At 39.2% G+C, this 20349-nt stretch overlaps 1 protein-coding gene across 1 annotated transcript in view; it reads right to left on the bottom strand.

The window, feature by feature from the left end:
• Positions 1 to 1986: 1986 nt before the first annotated feature.
• The window catches only part of col8a2 (collagen, type VIII, alpha 2), a 48556-nt gene continuing 30193 nt past the window's right edge, over positions 1987 to 20349 (bottom strand). The window contains exons 2-3 of the mRNA XM_079259325.1: positions 7887 to 8074; positions 1987 to 3966 (exon numbers count right to left, since the gene is read on the bottom strand). Coding sequence (XP_079115451.1) covers positions 2069 to 3966; positions 7887 to 8049 — 2061 coding nt within the window. The 5' untranslated portion in view covers positions 8050 to 8074 and the 3' untranslated portion in view covers positions 1987 to 2068. The remainder of the gene's footprint in view (positions 3967 to 7886; positions 8075 to 20349) is intronic.

The raw sequence follows: 20349 nt of genomic DNA, 5'->3' as shown, positions 1-20349 counted from the left end.
TGTAATGTGTCTCTGCTGTCATTTAACATTTAAAACGTATTTCAGTAGCTTGTTTCCTGATGCTGCAAACACATTTTTGACATTAAGCTCTAGTGAGATTTACATAAAACACAAATGAGGCCAAAATATTCAGAAATCTGAAATTTGAAGCTTTCTTGGGGGACGTTGACATGGCTGTAAAGTTTTGTAACTTTGTTCAAGTTTGTTTTTATCTTTGCCAAAGTATTCATGACCTGACTAGTAAGGGCAACGTGACACAGCTGCACACACACACGTTCACACTTACTCATTTATACTGATACAAAGACAAACAGAAAGGTAGATCTAGAACATACTAAAACACATGGACACAGAGTGTATCTTTAATGCTTCATCCAACAGAAAAGAGTAAATACACAGCTCTTACCTCTGACCTACCACCTGTCCCAGAAATCTGCCAGGGGTTTGTTAAATGTTACACAACCTGCGTTTCACAACCCGTGGGCCTCTTTCAGTCCCTTTAGTTATTCATGTGGCAAATGCAAATTGATTCCTCTTTCCGGCTATGTATTTGGACCTTGTTCCGTTCTGAAACATCCTGTTGTTGTTGTCATGGCTGTTCCATCAAGCTAAAAAAAATAATAAATTAGCTATTTTTTGACACAACAGTTTGGAGATGGACAGTCATTTCATTCAGAACTACAAATGATTCAAAATTACTCTCATTTGCCAAGAAACAATCATAAGTCACATAAAAATGGCTCTGAAGAAAGAAATAGATGTGTATTTGCCATTTAAGCAGGATCAAGTTTTAAGCATTTTCACAGATTTTGAAATATAATGTTAGAATGGCCTTTTTATTGCAAAGTAGTCGAAACATGAGGGTGGTAAAGATTTATTTGTCTATAATGTAGGATTAAAAATCAGCAATGTCATGGTCGGAGCATGTGCCACATTTGCCTGCAATATGATGATATGACATGCTGTGGAAATGGAAAAAGAGGATCAATATAAAAAATGGTGTTGTTGATCCAATAGTACAAATATTTTTGCTGTCTATTTGCTGTAGCTTTCAGGATCTCTTCTATGTCCATGTACATAATTCCTCTATGCATGCATATTATTTAATTTGTCCTGAAAGTTGAAAAGACATTTTATTTGCCTTGTAATGTTGATTCTTTTTATTGGGGCAAATTAGTTCAAGTAATCGTCATACCATCAGGTCATATTCATTATTGGTTTGAATTTGTTGGATTACCAGAAATGAGAAGACTCTATTAAACAAAGAAAGAAACAGAAAAACAGCATCCATCAGATGCGCACTGCCAATTAACTTCTCAATCTGTATATATTTTTCTAATAGAAACTATTAAACCCCATTCATGACTTCAATGTGAAAATTCTTCAAAGTACCAGAGAGGTCAAACAAATAAAATTGAAAAGTAATGATAACAGACCACCAATCATTTGTTTTGCAGCTGTAATTTTTGCTAATAGTTTCTTTATGGGGGAGTTGCTCTTTATGACAATATTGCCATTAATGGTTCAGATGATACACATGGGACATGACTGCAGCTCGGGAACCAATCACTCTCACGGGTTTGGTGATGTCCTTATGTCAGAGCACGTGGGCAGGATGTGCAGTCACATGGGAAAGCCTGTTACTGGTGCATTACGAAGTAAGGCACTTAATAGTCTGAAACCAATAAACAACAACGATGATGACATGGATCAAACAATAACAATAAAAATATGACAAAATAATAATTAAAATAATATAGGCTAAAAAATAAAATAAAAACAACATAAAATACAACCCAAAACACACATTTGATGGACACTGAAACAAAGAACACAGTATTAAAAATCCTTCCCCCGCCTTTTAAACTTTCATATTTCATTCACAAAGTTTGTTTTATTTCTTTTGCTGTTGTTGATGTTGAGAGTGAAAAAGATACGGTGTTGGCAGTTATATTTGGAATTTCATGTTTTATATATTTTGTTTGTTTTCTATCATGGCTGCAGGTATCTTAGGGTTAGGGGTACTGTGAGGTCCTATTCAGGAACAGGTTTTAAGGAATGGACAGCGTTATGTGGGGCACAGAAGGAATCCTGAGAAGGAAGAATGAATGTATTCGGTAGAATACAGGCCATTTGCCTGATCGGAGGGCATCTGGACCCATACCTGGTCACCTTCCTTTAGCTCTAGGACAGCACTACCAGACGCTTGGTCCATATAGCCTTTCTTGTATTCATCATAGGTGTAAGTGGCTGGTACATTGTTCTTGTACAAAGCCACCCACAAGCTAGTTCCCTTTACATGCATGTGGTATGCAAAGTAGTAGACACCAGACAAAGGGGCAGTGAAGATCCCTGTAGAAGGGCTATAAGCATTTTGCCCGTTGTATAGGGTCCGATCAAATTTGATTGGCATGCCAGAGGGAGGGAATGGTATGGTGAGAATAGCTGTAAAGGCTGGAGCTAAGGAGGCAGAGATTGGAACCTGACTGTATACAGGTCCCTTTCTGCCCCCTGGTACTTCCTCACCACCCAAACCTGTAGCTTCTGGCCCTGCAGAAACCGTTTGGCCATTTCCTGGTAGTCCAGGAGGTCCTGGAGGACCAGGTGGACCGGGGTTACCATTAAGTCCAGCAGGGCCTGGTTTCCCCGGAGGACCTTGAGGACCGATTCCTCCATTTTCACCATTCTTGCTTGGCCCGGGAGGTCCTGGAACTCCAGGTTCACCCCTTAGACCAGGAACACCCTGTGGGCCCATTGGACCCATAGGCCCCTGAAGACCAGGAATGCCCGACTGGCCTCTGGGACCTGGAGTCCCCATAAGCCCTGGCTCTCCTTTGGGCCCTGAAGCACCTGTCAGTCCTGGATTTCCAGGTGAACCTATATTCCCTGCCTCACCTTTGGGTCCAGGTTTTCCTATAGGACCAATGAGTCCAGGGAAGCCTTTTTCCCCAGGGTTACCAGGTTTTCCAGGAGGCCCAATAGAGCCTTGATCACCTCTCAGGCCAGGCAATCCTGGAGGGCCCTTGGGGCCTAGCTCTCCCTTCTGCCCTGGCACTCCATGTTTTCCTGGGAGCCCCATTGGCCCTTGAAGTCCTGGTGGTCCTGGTAGTCCATCAAGACCTGGTTCCCCATTTGGGCCCATCATTCCTTGATCTCCTTTGTCCCCTGGGAGACCAGGCAATCCACTATGACCCTTTTCACCCTTTGGTCCACTCAGGCCAGGTTTTCCATAACCAGGAGTCCCAGTAAGTCCAGGATTTCCTCGGGGCCCTGGTTCACCTTTTGGACCAACTGGACCTGGCATTCCTGGAAGTCCATCTAGACCAGGCTTTCCTATCCCAGACGGTCCTGGGAGACCTTGGAGACCCTGTGTCCCAGGCTCTCCTGGTACTCCCCGATCCCCTGGAAGTCCATGATCACCTTTAAGACCAGGAGGTCCAGGTAAACCTTTTGGTCCTGGTTTCCCAATACTTGGAAGACCAGGTTGTCCTTTACTGCCTTTTAATCCAGGAGTTCCCCTCAGACCTGGAGGCCCTGGTTTTCCATTTCCATTTTCACCTTTAAGCCCACGTTCACCCGGTGGCCCAGTAACACCATTAAGTCCTGGTTCACCACGTGCCCCAGGGGGGCCTCTGATTCCTGGGAGTCCAGGTTTCCCATTCAGAGACAGACCAGCTGGGCCAGGGAGGCCAGGCTGTCCAGGAGGTCCACGGAGACCTGGTTCACCACGAGGTCCAACTTCACCATTAAGTCCTGGAAGCCCTTTTGGCCCTAACTTTCCTGGAAGACCTGGAAGTCCTGGCTTACCTATTCCTGAAAAACCAGGAGGCCCCTGAGGACCTGGTTGGCCAGTTTGACCTGGCTTCCCCATTCCAGGTTTTCCTGGAAGTCCTGGTGGTCCTGGAGGACCTCTTGGTCCGGGTTTCCCTTGAGGGCCCATTTCCCCCTTCACCATGGGTGGCATATCTAGAAAAAAGGAATAATAATAATAATAATAATAATAATAATAATAATAATAATAATAATAATAATAATAATAACAGATGGACAGACAGATGGACAGAGAGACAGACAGACTCTTTAGTGTAAACATTTTATTTGCACATTTGATTACTTTACCACTGGAGCAGCAGGGAAAAATGTAAAGATTAATTAAAATGGTTTATCCTTTTTTATTTAGTGGTTCAGGTGATTCAGGTTTTCATAGGTTAAGGTTAAGATTGTGTCAATGGACAGTCTCCATGGGTAATTTACACGACAACTGTGACATGTCTCATTATTCTATACGACTGCACAACAGTATAAAACCAGGCCAGAGGAGTACAAATACAAACTTGGTCTCCAGGATATTATGATTTGCTGCCAAATGGCTTGTTGTTCCACTGCTTTATTTCAGCAACAAACTGGTAGATTATATGGGTACAGAACAACTCCTTTAGCACTCTTTAGAAAATGTTTCATCCTATAGACAGATACAGGTATTGTAAAATCTGTCATTTTCCAAGACTTGGACATCCAACAAGAAGGCATGTTGTAATCTGGCAAACATGCCTTGTTTGAAACCAGTTTATGCCTTTAGTCAGATTATACTTTTCCTTAAATTTAAAGCCCAACAGAAGCATGTAACGCATGGTTTCCCTAACATGTGGTCAGCTCAAACAACCACACCATGTTACAAAGATCCTAATGCTCCTAATAGTCACTGAAATTTCTTTCCGTGTACTTATCTCTTGTAAACCGAACCGTTTGTTCTGTACCTTTAAAATTATGTTAATATATTTCCATGCTAATTTTCAAAAAGACATTTTTCACAGTCTGTTTTGATGAATATCCATAGTAATAAAAGAATTGTTTACCAACAGGATCAAAAGTCAGAGTTCTACAAAACCAAAGTTAATGAGCAAAGTAACACTACACCACCAGTTGAAGAGGACACGAAGAGGAAGCAAGACAGGCATAGAGAAAAGCAGAGAAAATTTAAACAATTTCTTCCAAGCAATTTGATGGGAACATGAAGTTTCTTACTAAACAAATTGATAAGTTCAAATAGATTACAGAGAATGCAGTATTATGCGCACCAGCACCAGCACCACCACCAAGACATTGCAGCAGCAGTAGAAACATATACCAGGCTCTCATGTGTCTCCACACTGCTTTAAGACAACACAAGCAGACCGAGTAAGCAAAGTGAGGAGAAAATGTAGTAATGGAGATGCCGTCATCTTGGACATCTTGGTGTGGTCATAACAAAAAGAATATCTGGCTTTAAGTTAAAGAGAATTCAGACTGATGGAAGTCTGAACAGAGCAAATAAGATGAATATGTTTTTTAACAAGTTCAGTTCAGAACAACCCTCAACTCTCCCGTCCACCTCCACTTTGTCACCCTGTAGCTCAGTCATTGAACTTAACACTGCCTCATCTCCCCTGAAGCCACATTAAGACCTCCTTGGCTTCCCCCTCGAGCCTGTCTGTCTCCTGCAGTCTGGTAAAGACAGAACTAGAGTAGGACTCCAGGTCTGCCTGGTCTAACTCCAATGGTTTTAAAATCCTTACTTGAAAGAGTTCCTGCACAATGAAAGACATCCTGAATTATTCTGATATAAAAAAAATATCTCATCCTCTGCCTTCAATCAGTACGGACCGGTTGCTCTCACATTTCACATCATGAAAGTCTTTGAGTGTCTCTTCACACCATTTACCTCATATTTCCAATACAACTCTGATTCCTAACAAAATACTCTGGTCCTGTAGTAAGGGAATGTATCAGTGATGGATAAAAAGCTGAACAGGATAAAATGATAATTGTCTTGTGGTATAGTCCAGAAATAATGAAACTGCGAAAAGCTAAACCACAGAGATAATCATGGACATGAGGAGCAACAAGGGTAATAAAAATAAAGTTTGCATCCTGGGAGAAGAGATGAGGGTGGTGAATACAAATACCTAGGATTTCAGCTGGACAACAGACCGGACTGGAAATGCAACACGAAGGCCTTCTATAGGAAGATGCAGAGCAGACTCTGCTTATTGAGATGTCAAGATGTTGCCTAACTTCTAGAAACCTATTGTGGAAAGTGGAATCAGCTTTGCAGCTTTGCTAGGCTGCAGAAAAAAAGCACAAGATTTGTTTGTGGAAGCACACAGATTACTAGTGTGTCACATTATCAAAGATAAAGATAAAGATGATCTTATATAAACAATATATATACATGTTATTTATATATATATATATATATATATATATATATATATATATATATATATATATATATATTATATAAATGATGAATTGATGGTTTTCTCAATATCAAATGCCATTTCCAATAATGGGATAAATGCAATGTCACATAATAAAGTACAGGTGGAGAACAGATGAAGAAATTCAAAATTCAGTCTTTTATGTAGAGATATTTAAGATATCTGAACCTATCAGATTTATTAAATTCTTTTCATACAGATTGATCACTTTCAGATGGATTCAAGTTTGAATACAACTGTTGATGTAATGTGAATATATGACCACTGAGTGGCAGTAAAATCATTGTTTCCAATGGGAACCGCAGAGTATATTGGTTTCACATCACCAGCTTCTTTTGCACTGCAGCTCTAATTAAAACACATGGCTTTAGCATTAATATCAGCGTGAATCAATGCAGAAATCTCATTTTAGACAACATAAGAAATGAGATGAGGCAGAAGGGCTGGGGTGGAGGAAGATAGAGGGATGTTTGGGTGGTGAAAGGGAGTGTGAGAGGGTTTTTCTTGATGCATAGGAAAAAATGTTTGTGGATGTGCAATCGTATGTGTATCTGCAAGTGTATTTGTGTGTCTTCGATTGTATTTATATTTGTGCGAATGGGGTTGGAGGATGTCACACAAACATAACTTTTATGGATTGTGCCACATAGTATCAGGCGGGACTGCTCGGGTGGGTGGACCACTGATGTGGCATCACACCCAACACTAAATGCTTACAGCCCCTGACAATTTTGTTGTTGTTGTCTTTTCATGGGTGCTCCCAATGATGGTCAGCTTTGTTTTGCTTGAAGATGTCATGGTTTTCTGCTTTCTTACAGGTACGGCAGCTGATTGTCTGGTTTATCCTGCTATTGTTTAAAACAGCTGATGTTATTACTTTTTGGTTTATCCTTGTCTTCTTTATCATTTCTTTATTCTCTCTGTTTCTTCTGTTTACACTTTCCTTGCTTTTATCCACACCCATTTCGTCAGGTTCAACATTAATATGTAAATTCAGCAACAGCCAAGATTAAAGAAAGAGGAAAGTACTTCATTATCAAAAGGGGTCTCATATGCATAAATCTCCTCTTGACAAAGCAAATGAGCAGGGTACAACACTGCAGGCAGAGCACCATTCTGCTGGCTGTGATGCTGGAACAGACAAGTTTTAAAAAAAATCCTAACTTCAGATCAGCTATCTGGCTGATTTTTCAAAGAGTATAGTGCAAATTTTAAACATAACATTTTCTCAGTGTCAAACTATGTGGATTATTTCCTGTGTGAGAAACAGCTTTTCATGTCATTAGGGTTAGTTTTGGTTTGAAATTGTATTGAAAATGAAGCCTTTGGTTATTCACAACACTTCTCGTATGATCCTGAACTTGTGGTGTGTAGTTTTCTCCTGGGAAATATGTGATAAACAATGGGGTAACAGCATTCAGATGATGAGATGAGCAAGTAGCCGTGTGGAGTTTAGCTAACATTTGGAAATTAGGCCTATATTAGGTCCCAGGTGCAGAATCCAAAATACCAGATATGAGCATTTGCGTACCTGATGTATAGGTTTTAAGGACTGTCTATCTGATTTTAAATGAAGCAGAATGAGGCTCACTGCTCCACATAACCACATAAACAAGGATGACTCACCAACATAATGTCCCTTGCCTTCTCGAAATGGAGGTCCGATGGGCCCTTTCATCATAGGCTGCATGTACTTCATGTGTGGGATTGGGGGATATCCTCCAGCAAGAACATGACCGCCAAGCATCAGTAGCACACAGACAGGAACCAACAGCATTGTCACTAACATCCCAGACTTCTCTTACAGGAAAGAACTGCAAGTAACAGAAAACAAATGAAAGTTAATATGGACTTGTTTTTCACTCACAGCAGCAATGGCTTTTGGTCTCTACTGAAATGAAATGGACAAAAGCTTATCTTAAACTTAGCATACAGGATAGGACACACGTTTCTATACGCTCACCAGAGACATGAATGTTATGGCCGTCAGCTTCTTTTAAGTCTTGTGTGTGATGTAGAGTGAGCTGACCACGTGTTCATAGAAAAAGCCAGCTTGAGAAAAATTTGAATTATAGATCAGATAAATGGCCATTATTATGTTTAAACGGGGTAAAATGGTGCATGGAACAAATGCTGATCATGGCAGAGGTAGTATTATGATCTGGGCTACCAGTGGAAGTGGTAGATTGCATGGAGATTACAGGATTCTAACAAAGAACTACATTTAGATTCCTTTGCATGAACTCAACCAATTAGACAGTAAACGGGGACACATCTGGGCCTAAGTCCATGGATAGGACTTAGGCTTAATACCTATCCAAGGTACTTTTTTAAGGTACTTTACAGTTCCAACTTTCCCTCAGACCAAACCAACTTTACCTACCCTGCAAACAATAGAGGTCAAATACTCCAAAAGTCCCAGGTCAAAAGCACTTGAAAGATCAATAGTTTGGTCAAAATAACCTTGACATATATTTTTGTTTACTTTTATTCACTTCAAGAAGGAACGTCTAACATCACTCTGCTAAATATTTTTCCCAGCCATGGCCAGAAAGCAAACAGGAAACCACCCGACATGTTTGTGTATCATATGCAAACAGCTACAGGTGAGCTTACATATGACCAGTAAAATGATGTGTGGAAAGGATTCATTTCCATTCTGGCTGTCCCCTGAGCTATTTTCTTCATCCTTCTTTAGACTAGGGGTTTATTTTTGCGATGATGTGGGATGCAAAATGTAATTTCAGACTCAGGCTGCTTGGTTTTAAATGCCTACTCTATCACAGTTTTATTAAGCATGGAAACTCCGTAAGCCGGGTTACTTATCATTGCACAGCCACATTTGTTTTCATAAGAATTTACTGATCTGATATGTAGTCGTGTTGTTCTAGACAGCATTGTGCATCATATAACAAGTACTCAAGTATAATATCTGCAAGGTACTTTTTTCAAATTATCATAAAGAACCACTATAGTTAATCTGCAGTAACTACATCATGTAAAATAAGTATTTCGTTCCTCTGTGACCTCTTTCCATTCATGTAGTTATAATCCTGTCTCTACCACTAAGGGTACCTTGTTATATTCTCTGGAGATATGAACTCGGTTTTGGACTGCAAGAATGAGAAGAGAGTTCGGTCTGAAAGTTTACTCTGAGCCATAGCACTTATACGAACATGAGTTGACATTTTCTAATTTGAAAATTACATCTCTTTACACAATACGCTTAATTAGCAGCAGGACTGGGAGTCATCTGGGAATTCACAGCAGACTTTAAATCACAAGTACTTAGAAAAGGGTGTGTTCATTGCCACCAGATGTGCTGAGTTTAGTTTCACAGCTCTGCTTTTGCCGTTGTCTGTGATAGTTTTGTAACCACAGACTGGTAGCAAGATAGTCAAATTTTTGTCTTAATGCCATTTACTGAAGTGTTTTTGAGGTTTGCTTTGGACTGACCTAAGATACATTTGCCTGTGAGTTCTGCTTGTTTATGTTGCTGGAGTCATTGCAGGGAAGAATCAAAGATCGTCACAATTTTCACATCAAAGCGTAATCGAAGAAAAATGAGGAAAGCAATGAGAGAGATGTTAAGAGAAATAAACAGAAGAAAAAGGGAGAACGGTATTAGTTGGTCAGTGTTTTGTTGTTGGCCGACTTTCTGGCTGGCTGGCAGGGAAGTTCGTCTGGTTAAGTGGGGTCTGCGGTTTTGGTGTAGACGTAATTTAACAGGCAGGTCTGGATGCCCACTGTCCTGCATGCATCGAAACGAAGCAAGAGCCAAATCGGTGCAAGACCATGAGCTTGTGCAACGAGCAGGGATCTGTCACACAGTCCTTCAAAACATGTTTGTCAAATGTTTTTGTTGAAAAGCTTTGCAGACAAAGTTTAAATAAAAATAATAGTCCAAAAAAACGAGAAGAATCTTACAAAAACCCTTCTGGCTAGCTGCTGCTAGACAAGAACTCACACATGCACACAAGAACACCCAAGTAAGAAAATACACAGTCTTGGTATGCATGAGAACACAGTAAATGGTTATGAAGAGTGTCTCGAAAATACCCGTTAACCTTCACCCATTTTCTCCTAAATCCAGTCCACTGAAAACAAACTATTAGAAAAATGGCTCTGAAAGGGAAGAAGAGCATAGATGAATCAAGGCCTTGTTTAGTCATTAAATGTTTGCTAGATTTAGTGATGCTTTCTACATACATTTATACAAAATATACAACTTACTTTATACATCATATCTCTTACTACTGTAGATATATATCAGGGTAGCTCAAATAATAACGTTTCCCTCTAGCAGCCTATAATCTATATAAAGCTGATTCAGAGTTGTCTTGGAATTGTAAATATATCTGACAGTAATAGTTTCTAACATATGGAAGGTTGAGAATTGCATGTAACCGAGCTGTTACAAAGTTTGTACTTAATTTTCAGTTCAGGATTGTTAAGGCATGTCCAAAGTGACCACTGCACTGCAAGGTAGGGTATGTTGAGTATATCATGCAATGACTAGGTTATCCTACAACAATACATCTGCTTGAGATAACTGGATCATTGAAATGTGTCTTTTCTGGATGCCAGATCTAGCATTTATTGATCTGTTTCCCTAAAATGCAGAGGAACAACGACAGCAAGAACATCTGGAGCAAGTTTTCTAAGAGGAAAGCTGAAATACAACATGATCTGACAATACGGCAGTATAGAGAATACGAGTTTATGCTTGCTTGACAGAAAAGTTAAATTAACCATCATGGATTATGGCTGTTGAATGTATGTGCATATGTCATAGTTTAGTTTTGTGAAGAGCCAAAAACCGTCCTGTGGAGTTCTCAGTGCATTTACTAAGAAAACTACTGTAGCTACAGTTACTGGTCGCTTTAAAATAATTTTGTACAATACTACAGTGAGAGAGTATGCAGGATCACCACCAACACCTGGCAAACATGAACTTTTAGCAGCTTTTACTGCAGACAGTCTGGAAAATGAACACACAATACACTGCTGTGAGTCAAGGTGTCGCAGTTTGAATTATTCATACGTGGTTGGGGGGTTAACACATCTGTCTGTGATACGACAATTAGATGTAGCAATCCACTGTTGGCTTTGTAAGTGTTATTATGTGTTTTATGAAGTTTTTATAATATTAATGCAGTTTCAACTTAATAAAAGTTTCCTATAAAGAAGGTGTATACAAGGAGATGTAAGTGAAACATCATAAGAAGTGAGACTAACATAATGGCATTACATGCTGCATTCTACCAAGAAGTGAAGTCAAGCTTAAGTTTAAAATGTTCTGTGCAAATGTTATTTATCATCAAGTTCAAGTGCTGATCTCATCTAGGTGGTCTGTTGATGCATCAGATATGTTGACTTCTTTCAACTCAAGCCAAGGAGTTTTCATTTGAGTCCAAATCTCACATGTCATTTAAGAAAGTGGCCTTCAAAATGGACAAGAAGCACACAATAGTTTGGGCAAAATATTTTAAAATTGATTTATTTCACATGGCAATCCATTGTTTTGATGTACGTGTTATAAACAACACATCAGGAACTAAAACAGGAATCTTTTTTGACTCAGAGTAAACCTCACAGATCTACCTCCAAGCAACCTGGCATTGGAAAGAAACTTGTTACATTCTTGAACATGTGTTGAAAGTTAGTTAATATACCTAAAACAGCCATTTACAATGACTTCAAGCTTCCAAAAGAGACACAGCAGCCTCCAAACCCAACTTCAGCATCATCTCTAGAGGCCTGCTCAGACATGTTGAAGAGACATGAACAGCTAAGCACACACAAACTGCTTTGTCTACCCACTCATGAAATGAACAGCCCCCAGGAAGGTGATGCTGAATAAGTTCTGCCTCCACTTCCTGATAAACTGTGTATGTGTGGACACAGACAGCCAGATCCTGAACAACGTGCCACAGAAAGTTTACTACAGCACCCTCGTGTAAAGATTCACTGTCATACTCAGGCGAAGAGGCGCTTGCTTTTGTGGGAAACATATGAAATAGTGCTTGGGTGGAGGAATCACCACCTCAACATCATGTAATGCATAAAGTCAGTTTTTACAAAAACACCAAATGGATCTGCAACAGTCAAGTTCCATATTGCATGAAATAGTTTTGGTTAAAACCGCAGGCCTTGCAAAGGGCCACTCTTAAGACCTGACCATATATTTTAGCTGATTCATCCAATTCTGACAAACCTCAGCCACAGCTTTGACCATAATGATTCTTAACTCTAACCATGAACCCACATGGGTTATTCAGCCACAGCCAACTCCTCTCCAGTGAATAAACAAGTAAAAGCTGGAAAGTTTAATAAAAAAACACAGAATTTAAAGCAGAAGAGAGGCATAAGGGCACGGATTCATGAGCATTTGTAGTTGTTCAATCTGTAGTCTTACTCAGAAGAATATAAGCAGTTTTTTTAGGCAGGTATTAAAACATTCTGCATCTTTCAATGCCAAGGAAACTCATGTAAGTTATAAAACCAGGCTTAAAATGCTTCCATAGTAGCTTCATTGGCCATAATAACATGTGTATAACACTTCTTTTTAGTCACAAAACATCTTCTCATTCCTAACTTACTGCTGCTTGTTCAATAATTCTTTGTCTTACTTTCCAACCCACAGGGGTTCTCTTTTTCATCACTTTTTGATGCAAAGAGACCATAGCTACGGCTTGATATTATAACTGATGCACCATCTGCACCATTGGATAACAGAAAACAGACTAGATTTTCAAATAGTCACACAATAAATACAAATACAAGTTAAAAATAAAAAATAGTCTTTTTAATTTCAACAAGCTTTTATGACATTTCCCATGTTGCCAGGGTAACACATCCGTAAACTACTGTTATCAACCCAGATTTTCCAGTAGCAGCACCAAACCTGATGCTTTTTAGGTACCTTTTGGTACTAAAACCAATGGGCTTCTCATCAACCATCTTCATGTAAAGACAACGGGTTGAGAAGAAGGGTTTAAAAAAACAGAGAAGAGAAGCCAGAGAGTAGAGAGAGCAGAGCAGTTGTACAACACAGTAGTTGCAGAGTCCTAATGTGGGTTTATGTGAATGAATGTGAAAGATTTTAATATTTTTGACTGAAAGTTGGGCTTTTTATGTTAGTGTTTTATTAAGAGTCACCACCATTTGAATGAGGTAATCCCTCAGCCTGAACACCACTTTGAGGTGTCAGCTCCAAGCATAATATGTCAATTGTGGTCACAATTTTTGGTGGCTTTGAACCCACATTGAATTTGTCGATGTTGTATAAATAAACACTAAAGAAACAGAATGGCTGCTCTTAAATTTTGCCCATGCACTGGTGCGCTGGGGTGCGACCTGGCTGCCGCTGGGTGGCGGTCTGGGGATCCTGGTCCTCCGTCGGTGTGGGCTGTGCCCTCTGCCTGCGGGGGCGGGGGGCTGCTCACGGGCTCTTGGGGCCCTGGGGCCTGCGCTCTGTCTGCCCTAGGTGGCCGGTGCCCGGCGGGATCGGCCCTTGCCGGCCTGGGCCTGCTGGGGCCTGTTCCCCCTGACTGCGGGGGACTCTGGTTGGGCACCTCCTTCGCCACCTCCTGGGCAGATGCATGGCTGGCTCTGGAGTGGGGGGGTTGGGATCTGTACCTGGGGGTGACTGTCGGTTACCCGGGTCTCTGGGTTCTCCTGGCCTTCCTCTAGCTGTAGGCGGGCGGGGTCACATTGGCATGATCACTCTTCTCTAAACACGTTCCACTCTGAATGTTCTGCATGAATGTTCTGCATGTGTCACAGTCACTGAGTCATCCAGCAAGTTTATTCACTAACAGCAGGTACCTCTCTTTCTGTCTTTTTGACTTAACTTGCTAGTTTCTGGTCTTCATGATTGTCAACGGTTTTGTTCTCCACGAATCTAGAGTTGGCTTGTGTGGGTGTATATATTTATGTGTGTGGGTGGGTATGTGTGTGTACTTATGTGTATGTGTATGTGTATGTATGTATGTGTATGGATATGTATATATGTATGCATATGTGTGAGTGTATGTGTATGTATGTGAGTATGTATATGTGTATATATGTATATATATATATATATATATATGTGTGTGTATGTATGTGTATATGTATGTATGTATATCTATCTTTATGTATGCATGTATGTGTACATGTGTGTGTATGCATGTGTATGTATGTGTATATGTATGTATGTATGTATATATGTATATATATAATGTATGTGCGAGTGTATATACATATATATGTAGGTGGGTATGTATGTGCATATACATGTATGCATTGATCTCTTTCTTTTTTTTTTTTTTTGTTTTTTTTTTATGTTCTCTTTTCTGTTCTCTTTCTGCCCCTTTCCTGTCCTTTCCGGTCGGGTCCAGTAGCATAAACTCTGTAATACAAGCTATTATCCAAAACAAATTGAAAAATAAAATAAGAATCAAGAAATACAAGGGGATCATTACATCTACAAAAGTTCCCCTTGGCAAAATAAATTTGCTCAGCAGAACACAGCATCCAGAACATCAGTCTGCTTGCTTAAATGCTGGACAAGACAAAAAAAAAAAAAAAAAAAAAAAAAAAAAAAAAAAAAAAAAAAAAAAAAAAATTTTGCCCATGCATCTGTATAAACGTAGCCTCTATAGTTATACCCTCTGCGTATGAATTGAGACGTTAACATCTGTTAGTTTAGTCACTACCAGCTGGAACGAGTATTGTAGGTTATGTTTGGTTGCATTTCAGGAAAAATTGTTCCCACCTGCTCTGCTACAATAAAAGGCCCAGTGTTCACGTATTTGTGTTTCAAATAAATCATTAGTTTAGCAAAGATCTGTCACGGGAAACTCTGTAAATTATCCCTGTTGACTCAGAGACATGATTATTTTCGCAAATATACATGACCACATGTGTAAACACAAAGTACACAAGGTAACTCAAAGAGAAAGACCAAGTCCTAAAGATTTTATGACACTTTTTGGTTACTCTTCATCCAGCATTGGAGAAAGTACATTCACACTAAGCCTTTATTAACTGAAGTGAACCATAAAACTGCTGGTGAGAATTTATTAAAAATGGCAACCAAACGAAGCAAACCCAATGAAATGGTTTTGTCTCAAAACTTCCAATACACAGCACTGTGAGTTCTGACAGATTCAACATAAGATCCGATTTGCAGCTGTGTTCTTTATCTGTTTAAGTCTAATATTTTATAAGGGTCACCAGGCGATAGTTTTCAGAGGATGTCAGCTAGTGCCACTCATCGATATGGATGTCATCCACAGCTTGTAATGGGTTGTCAGCTGAATCGCCAAGAAAAATAAATAAAAAGGAAAAAGTTAGGTTTGAAACCAGGCAGATCATAAAGTCTATGTAAGATTTGTTCTGGCAAAACACACCATATATGTATATTCTAAAGCCACATTTGCACATCTCATCCCTAAATACTGTCCAATTTAATACTTTATGTATATCACCCTTTTTGGGACAGAGGTAAATTGGAAGATTTTAAGGCTATTTGTATGGGAATGCAGGTCAAAGCCATCTAGAAACATCTAGAAACCTCTTTGATAGCTTAGCAGAATCTAATGTATCAACCTTAACATTAGATGTAAATGGAAACTGTCTTCATTTCCACAAATTTTCCAGTAGACTTTGCAATAAGACAGAGTTCCCAAGAGCTTTGTGACTCAACTTGTCATAAGCACAGCCATACAGCTACACATGCATCTATGAGAACATGTAGATGACAGTAGTGTAGCATGTAGCAAACAGCTTAAGCATCTCAAACCATTCTAATGTTAAATGTGGAAAGACATTGTGGTGGCATGTTTAGACAGATATTACATCTCCTCTGTAGCAGTCACCATTGCCTCCTAGCATTAAGATACATACATTCACACTGACTGTTGGGACCACGTATAGCATGAACTTTACTATGGCTGTTGTATTGTTTCGACATTTCAACACTTCAGGCGGCTCTAAACCTCATTAAAAAGGAATTAGCTACAAATGATCAATGCCATACCTACACAAATTAATCTAAATAAAAATGTGCTTCTTTAACATGGCAGATTAGAAGCAATGAACTGTATGAAAGGTTTTGCTTGGTACAAGATACTTCAGACAGCTTCTTTAGCTTAGAGGCCTTCAAAAAGAGGTCATTGATGGTTAAGTGTTGTCTGCCTGTCATCTTCCCTGCATAACAAGAATTCCCTTAACAAGTTGATTACATAGGAGAATTAATAGTAGCCGGACTACAGCTAAAAACAACAACAACATACAAATAGGTTTCAGAATGGGATAATGACAGTTTCCCATTTCTATCCTATTCTTTAGATGCATTTTTGCAACATGATGAAGTTCATCGACGACACAGTACAGCATGTTAATGTCATTTCTGATATGCTACAGTACCAGTCAAGAGCTATATGTGTCCAAACTTGTGACTGATAGTGTACATGACACTGTAGACATATCACAGCCTTCTGCATGTTGACTCTCAAAAGGCTGTCATTCTTTAAATCTTGGACGAGTTGTTCCTGAACCTGAATTTCCCCTCGGAGATGAATAAAGTTGACCTAAACCTGAACCTATCCAATCCAAGATGACAATCCTTTTGAAATTCTACTTTGCTGTTATTTGGAAATGTTTCAGGCCATGAGCGAAAAACAATTAATATGAAAAGAAATGACTAGGGTTAGATGCAGATACAGTTATGCCAGTCTACATAAGGGGCATTGCTATAGAATTGCGCAAAAACTAAATATCGCAATAAAAAAAAAAAAATTACGCTAATGGAAACAACCCACCAAAAAGTTTTGATCCTCTCATGAGGTGGTTGTTCAGATGCTTTGCTATAGAAACATATTGCAAAAGTGTAATGGAAACACTTTATTTTTTGCATTTATGTCCCCGGATATGATGTGGGGGGGTAGTGACCAGTTCATTTCTGGTAAATATGGCATGATGTGGAACATACAGCAGTGAATTTTAGAAAAAAAAAATTTTTAGAAAAAAAAATGAGGGAGAAAAGCTTCAAAAAGCCGTAGCAAATTCTCCCCAGTAAATAGAAAACCCCAAAATAACATTATGTGGCCACCTTGCATAAGTTATTCTGCTCATGAGATTTTTTACAAGACTTGAGGCTTCTGCGCTAAACACTGTTCAGTGTAAACACCTGCAAATTGTAATTGCTGATTGTCGAAACTTAAAAATATAAAAAATATATTTTTGCAAAAAAAATGTTCTGTCTTATGGATGTGCTAACAGACCCATTAGCTTATGTATTTTCTTACGTAAATCTGTGAAGAAAAAAAAATTCAGGAACAGACTTTGCTTACAGATAAACAAAGTGAACACCAAAAACTATATTTTAAAAAGATTCATAGAGAAAAGTTATATATTTTCTGGAAACTGTACCTGTAGAGCTTAAAAAGGGTGTGGAAAACATGGAAAGACATTCAGCAAGGGGTTAGTTTATGCCAATGGGTCGGTTAAAAAAGGCACAAGGAAGAGTAAAAGGAAATGGAAGGTATAGGTTGTGTAAAGTGTGGAGAGGGAGAGAGGTTGTGTGGAGGGGAAAGGAGTGAGGAGGTCAGATAGGAGGTTTTCATTTTCTTGATGACTTCATTCAGGGAAACACGTTTAACACCCTTGGGAACAGCTGAGTGAAGAAGCAGACAGGCTAATAATAAATTGGGGGCTGATGCAGTGTGCAGATGAAAGTGCCTGTGTGTGGGACAAAAGGTGAAGAAGTCAAAGTGAGGCTAATTAGTGACAGAAAACATAAGCTGTAGGCCATCACACATGTTACATGTAACACAACCGTGCATATAGTTTCAAACCAGTGAAAAAGCAGCCGTTACAATATCTTAGCCAGACTGATCCCCTCCTGCTTCGTCAATCTATGCTCCATCAGATAATCTGTTTGAGAGCTTGTAAAAGTTTGCAACACATCCAAAGGTACCCCTGACCTGCCAGGAAGTGAGCTACAGCAAAGAGGAGAGCTGAATAAAAAAAAGGGAGAGTCTGCATGCAAACTCAGACAGCTGTACCTTTCCACCTGCCCTGCCGGTGCACCTAAACTCTATACGAGGGGCTGATTAGGTAATAGAAAAGAAAGAGTAGAAAAATAATCTCATTCATGGCAGTCTGCTTCCACCTTTCCAGAGCAATAAATGTTCTGGTTTTTGAGACTGAAAGACAAGTTACTGAAAGCACACTTTTGAAAAACTGACATTAAGAGCTTTGTAGCATTTTTCTCATCTTGTGAATAAGAGAGAGAGATGCTCAGACTGAGACTTATAGATGTAAGACATGTAGCTATAAAGGGATTTGTTTGTTAGAGGGCACTGTGGAGATGACCTCACCTCGGAAGGAAAACCTTGAGGAAGTCCAGTAATATAACACCCCCTCCCCCCAACCCTGCTCCTATTCCCCTTTTTCTTTTCCTTAAGCCTCCTACTTTCTGTGTTGCTCATTGCTGGTGTGAATAGTCTTATTGTTTGCTGCCAAAGCAAGACCAAGCGAGGCGATTCCTTCCCTGCTGTTGGTTGCAGTGTAAAAAGCGTAGGTGGAAGAACAGGAAAGAGCAAATTGGAAAAGGAAATGCCCATTTGGAAGATTTGGCTCTTTAAAACGAAGAAGAGATCCTGTACACAGAAAATGCAGTGCAGAATTAATCTTCATAAAGATAAAACTTGTTTCTTTTTTTTTTGTTTTTTCTATTGCTTTTGTCAAAAAAGTTAAGATATTAAATTTGCTTGGACATTTATGTTATCTTTTACGATTTCTATTTTTGGTCCATTGCTAAAGATTGAGGCCCACCCTGCTGAACTACATTGATGTCATTTAGTTTTTGTTCGGCACCACCATCATGCATTCCAAAGGCAGGAAATTATAAAGGTAGGAAATGAAATCCATGATGGGGATAGTCTCATTTTACACAACAATGTATTTTAACCCTAACTATGATCTTTTTACTCGCAGTATATATAAGATTTTTCTCCTCACATGTTCCTTGTTGGGGTAGTACTACTAATATTTATTTTATCTAAGGTTATAAACAAAGAAAATATAAGGCTAATTTAGCTGCAGTCTTGTTATGAAATAAATGGGTATATTCAGAACTTGCTTCTTTCACAACTGATACCTAAAGGTTCCTGTTGGTCAGAGTCTTAAAGGATTGACAATATAGGATACGGTGAGATGTGTAAGTAACAATGAACTGAAATGACCAGAAGTGATGTTACTTAAAAAAAGAAATAGGCTGACCATTTATTCTCTGCAGCATAATAAAAAAAAAACAAAAAAAAAAAACAAACAATGCAATGCAATGGTGCATAGACATATAATAATAGCAATGATATATTGCAGATGATGACCCAAAAGCACTTCACCCTACTCAGATTCTAGCCACCACCGTACTGAGCATGGTATCTGGTGCTACAGAGACTCATGAGGTTATCAAAGATACCATTCTTATGCTGTGCAGCTGAGTGTCACAATAAAAAAGGGGAGCCAGATATTTCTTTGTATCAATTGCCAAAAGAAGAATAATTTTGACAAAGATGACTTTCAGTAATCAGGAGGCTGATTGGACGCTGACTGCAAGTAGCCATCTGTGTATATTTCGTATCAGGTACGTTAAATGGATTATTATAAAATTTCTAATTATCCAGGATTCTTACAATACATCATTCTCACAGAAGCTTGAATAAATCCCGACGTCCGGGTAGAGGCTCAGTATTTGGTATTCACAATGGCGACAGTAAACTAGAACATGTGATAACATCACGTTCCTGCATCGATACACCAAACCATCAATCTGTTAGAAATAGTAACATAATTGATCAACTCACTCTACCAAATTGACCAAAACTGAAAAAAAAAAAAAAAAAAACACCAGAAAAGAGCCAAAAGAATTGACTCCAAGTCTTCATCTCACACTTATTTTAGATAGATGGATTTTGCATGAATAAATAATGTTACTACCTTCACCTGGACTGTCACACCATTGTTCCGTATCAGGACTTGGTGATTTGTTCAGACAGCATGGTGTTGTGCCAGATCAAGGACTGAATGAGTC

Source organism: Telmatherina bonti (assembly GCF_933228915.1).
Source record: "Telmatherina bonti genome assembly, chromosome: 19".
Classification (NCBI taxonomy): domain Eukaryota; kingdom Metazoa; phylum Chordata; class Actinopteri; order Atheriniformes; family Telmatherinidae; genus Telmatherina; species Telmatherina bonti.
Note: the sequence above shows the minus strand (reverse complement) of the source record. Positions and strands in the feature narration are given on the sequence as shown.